We start from the raw sequence: 5255 nt of genomic DNA on the forward strand, positions 1-5255 counted from the left end.
CAGACAAGGGCATGTTAATATTTACAGAATACTACAAGGACTGCAGGGCTTTGACAAAAAAAAAACAAAACAAAACAACCAACCCACAACCACAAAAACTAACTAATATTTCAATAACAAAATGGGGGAAAGGAAATTATTTGGTCAACAAACACGTGAAAAATAAGTTCAAAATGACTGGCAATTAGATAGATACAAATCAAACCAACAATAAAACACACTCTTACCCAAGTAGCAGTAAAAAAGATTAATAGACAGCAAGCAATAAGTGCTGGAGAGATCAGTACTTTCACACAAAGCTGGTAGGATTATAAAATTGTACAACCACTCTGGAAGATGGTTTAGTGTTTGTTTCCTCAAAAAGCTACCCACAGAAATCCCATATTATTTAGTTATTCCAGTGCTAGTTATATACAAAAAAAATATTAGAACTAAGACACAAAATACAATATGTACACCTATGTTCATAGCAGCATTGTTCACAATAGCAACAAAATGGAAATATCCTAAATGTACATCGACAAGTGAATGGATTAAGAAACTGATAATTCACACAGTGAAATATTGAGCAGAAATAAAAAGCAACGATTTCATAAAATGCTATATATAACATGGGAGAGTCTAGAGAGAATTATGTTGAGTGAAGGAACTCAATCTTATAAGGAAAACACTGTACGAGACAGGATAACTTGAGAAGGATAACTTGGCAAAATGTGTTCAAAAGGGCCAGGGGAAAGGGAGCAGAAAAATGAGAAAAATCACTAGGATAGCAAAGGTTGGTGGACAGAATTGAGGTGAAGGAACAGGAAAGATTCAGTGGGGACTGGAAAATATGAGGTGATAATGGCATTGAACAATAGTAATTAATATATAAAAGCATGTATATGAATATATGAAACACAAAGTAAATAAAGTTTTTCTAAAATAATCAATAAGAATGAAACACAATGTATATGAATTATTATATGCAAACCAACAAAAATATAAAAAGAAAGGCTTCATATGCTGACTTTCTTAGTTTTAAGCTGAGAGATCTTTAGGGACACAATCCCTGTAGAGTTTCCCTGTTAACTCAAAGGTTGGTCCTCAGGCCCTGATTGATGATCATTTGTAATATTATAGCTGTTGATTTCAAGCAGAGGCCCAATGAACCATCTTCTTGTGGTCTTTTGGCTGTTCTGAAACATTTCCTTTGGAAGACGTAGCCAACAGGAAAAAAGAAAAAAAGTCAGTCCTCTCTGGAGATGCTCCAAGGGAGCAAGACAAGAACTTTTACATGCACTTTACAGCCTTGGAAGGTCAGCTATGAGTCTATTTCATTCCATGGTAACAAGTTTGAGGTTTGAGTTTTAGTCTTACGCATAATTTTTCATTCATCATCTTTAGAACTCTTAAACCTATAAAATAACTAATATATTGAGCTAGATCCTAGAGTTACACACACACCAAAAAAACCCCTCAGGATTGATGATGCTGGTTCACATCTGGTAATATACCAGCCTCACACACACTTCAATCTTTACACTTAGCATTTGTCCAAGGTGTCATCTTAAGAAGGATTTTTACCTCTCACCCTCTTGAAAATATTTTATATTAAAATTCATTTTAGACATTATATGAAAATATATAAATAAAATAGATTATAAAAGCATTATGGTATGTTTTTAAAACAAAATATAAAAGGGCACCAATGTCACATGAAATCATAGCATAAGCAAAAACAATGTAATTTGGAGATCAAAGGTCTGGAGTCTAGTACCATTTCTAACACCAATTAGTGTGTCCTTGGACAACATATGCAGTATTTCTTCATTTCTAATGTACAAAGTTTCTATTAAAGTAAAAGTTTAGACTAAGTTATTTATAAGGTCCACTTAAGACTCAATAATCTTTGGTTCCAGAAATAATCATGATCAAACAAAGAATATTTTGAATAGCCCAGGTAAGGCAATGAGTAGAGATAGTAAGTCTACACTTAAATATTCATCTAAATATTAAGATTCAAAATTCTCCACCAGAACTAGGAACCTTCATTGAACTCACATGCATGCTAAAAACAAAGTATTCATCCTCTTTCTCAGTTCCTATCCACTTCTCAAAAAACAAATTATTTTCTCCTCAAAGTTTTACTCAAGGCAACTTTAACATCCTTATTCCTGAAGCTATAGATTAATGGGTTTAGCAAGGGAGTCACAATGGTATAGAAAAGGGAAGATATTTTTCCTTGATCAAGAGGCAAAATGGAAGGGGGTTTCAAATACATAAAAGCCCCTGAACCAAAGAAAAGAGAAACCACAATTATGTGGGAGCTACATGTACTAAAGGCTTTGGACCTGCCCTCAGTGGATTGAATATGGAGAATGCTGGAGAGGATTACAGCATAAGAGATGAAGATGGTGACAATCGGCACTCCAATAGCAATGGCCACAACAATAAACACCACTACCTCATTAACATAGGAGCTGTTGCAGGAAAGCTCGAGCAGTGGAAGGATATCACACATGAAATGATTGATAAGGTTATCAGCACAGTAGGTCAGATTCAAAAGGTTTCCAGTATGGGCCATGGCCCCAAAAAATCCCATCACATAAACACCTACCAAAAGGAGTAAACAGACGTGAGGAGACATGGTGACCATGTACAACAATGGTTTACAGATGGCAACATAGCGGTCATATGCCATCGCTGACAGAATAAAACACTCAGAGATAACAAAGAAGCAGAAAAAAAAGAGTTGAGTCATACATGCTGCCTGCAAGATGATGTTCTTCTTTGAGACAAAGCTCACCAGCATTTTGGGGGTGATAGTAGTGGAGTAACAGAAATCTATCAAAGAAAGGTTAAAAAGGAAAAAATACATGGGTGTATGCAGATGAGAGTTCAACCCAATCAGAGTTATCAAGCCCAGGTTCCCCACCACAGTGACCACATACAAGCAAAGAAACAGGAAGAAGAGGGGCATCTGGAGCTCTGGCTGGTCTGTTAAGCCTGCGAGGATGAACTCTGTCACAGAATTGTTCTTGGTTGCCATTCTTCTCAAAGGGACTCTGTGGAGGTAACAAAGAACTACTTAGAGAGAAAGAAACAATACTGACCTCTCAAGAATCTGGACCCTATATCTTGCGAATGTAATTGCCAGAGGAATTAAAGTTATAGTAGATTTTACTCTTTTCGATGGATCTGTCTTTACAGTACCAAGTGGTTTTAACTGTCCATAAAAGAAAAGGAGGCTCAACTTTACATCAAGCTTAAGAGTTTGTTCTTCTGGGAAAGAATGTTGGGGGGTTAAGCTCAACGAATTTTAAATTTGCAAACAGTACTTATTTTATACCCTTCCTTCTTGTGTTTCTTCCTCAGTTGCTAAAACCTGTACCTCATTCTCAGAAGACTCCTGACAGGCAGAAGTCTCTGTGATTCACATCAGAGCTTCACCTCTGGATCTCACAAGATGATTGGTTAGCAATTTAGAAGACTGTCCTAGGCTGTTGCTGACTCAATAAGCATTTCTAAGAACAGTAATAGCCAATTCCAACAAGGCAGCAAACAGCAACTGCTGTTGAGAATGCAAAGAAACTGGAATTCTCAAATATTGCTGGTGAGAATGTTAAATGATACAACCACTGTGGAGGGCAGTCAGGTGCTTCCTCATAAAGTTGGAAATAGATACACCATTTAACCCAGCTATCCCAATACTGAGAATTCCCAAAGAAATTAAAGCTGCAATATAAACAGATATATGCATAGGCATGTTTATTATAGCATTATTCACAGTAGCAAAGAGATGAAAACAGCCCAGGTGCCCATGAGCAAGTAAAATACCACACAATGTCGACAAGTCTGGAAGACATTATGTTGAGTGAAATATCTCAGGATGCAAAAAGACAAATACTGATAGGATCCAAGAAGGGAGGGGAGGGGGTAGGAAAAGAATGGATAGATAATGAGCACTGCACTAGAATGGGTAAAAGAAAGGAAACCAGAAAAGAATGGATGATTAGAAACCATTTGTATGACAATAGCCTGGAGCAAGACAACCATTACAAAGGGTATTTGGGGAGAAGGAGGGAAGAAAGTGTGCATGCATGAATGAACGAAACCAATCTCTTTGTGATCTTTCACTAATATTAAAAACAAAAATAAACAGAGAGCTTAAAAAAATAGTTACTCTTCATTACCATCAAATTAACACTCCTTGAGAATACAGGTGTGTGGGATCAGAGAAGTCTCCTTTCTTCTTGGAGCTAGGAGTTGTACAGCTAATTCCTGGAGTGCATCTAACCATGAATAAATCGTTGAATATATTCCTTTGTTTTCCCAGAGCTCTTAGCTTGAATAACTATAAATTTTAAAATAGTCTTTTACAGTTAGCACTTATTTAGTGATGTCTATGAGAAGTTCTGTTCTAAATGCCTAGTGGCAATATTGTTTTTCTCATTTCACGAGAATAATAATATTTTAAAAATAAACAAGTGACAGAATTACTGAGTTGCAGTCAAAAGGTGAACTCAGGTAGCCCAACTCCTGTGTTTTCTGATTTACCAGGCAGACATTCACCTTCCTTCCTTTCAGAACTTCAGTGCTATAAAATGCTGACTCTTACCATAATTGTTCTGGGATGAAACACCCCCATAGGGAATAGATGACAGCTTTGAGGTCAGAATTTTCAACTCCCAGTCTTGGCCAAAGAGTTAGCACCTGTAATTCATCTTGTAAATCTTTCTACACTGAAGAATGTAATTTACAATTGCTGATTAACCCACAGGCTCCTCTTTAGTTTCATGGGAAGAAATATCGTTTTCTCTAAACCAGAGATAATAAGTGATTTATGTTTTATTTTTTAATTACTGATTTTTATATAATGGTTTTTAATACAGTCCCTAAGGGGAATACTTCAGAGATTACCTTGCTGAGAAATAAAAAAATGGCTGTTTATATACTTGATAATGTTTTTTATAGAACTAGTGCTTTCATTCAACTAACATTTATTCAACACTGATTTTTTAAAAAATTATTATGAATAAGTAATTATCATTTCTACTTCTTTAATGGACAAGATTATTATGTAAGACATAGTAGCTTTCTTTTTAATTGGTTTGCTTACAAAATTCACATACATTGTGTTTCACATTATTCTTCATTCATGCTGTGTTTCATATAATCATTCTCATGCATTATGTTTTATAAAATTAATAACCTTTTATCTGCCCTTGGCACCAACATCCAAAAAAAGTGTGATCTCATTTATTATTTACAAT

The 5255-nt window shown here is 35.5% G+C and overlaps 1 protein-coding gene across 1 annotated transcript; it reads right to left on the reverse strand.

The window, feature by feature from the left end:
* Positions 1–2107: 2107 nt before the first annotated feature.
* On the reverse strand, positions 2108–3031 carry LOC102855377 (olfactory receptor 8B12-like). Its single transcript, XM_006892797.1, has one exon. The coding sequence runs from the start codon at positions 3029–3031 to the stop codon at positions 2108–2110; it is 924 nt and encodes a 307-aa protein (XP_006892859.1).
* Between the last annotated feature and the right edge of the window lie 2224 nt (positions 3032–5255).

The sequence above is a fragment of the Elephantulus edwardii genome, unplaced genomic scaffold (genome assembly GCF_000299155.1).
Source record: "Elephantulus edwardii isolate Elephantulus edwardi_28Jun2011 unplaced genomic scaffold, EleEdw1.0 scaffold00120, whole genome shotgun sequence".
Lineage (NCBI taxonomy): Eukaryota > Metazoa > Chordata > Mammalia > Macroscelidea > Macroscelididae > Elephantulus > Elephantulus edwardii.

What these genes read in the sequence shown, in the direction of transcription:
- LOC102855377 (XM_006892797.1), bottom strand. Translation starts at nt 3,031, where the DNA reads ATGGCAACCAAGAACAATTCTGTGACAGAGTTCATCCTCGCAGGCTTA.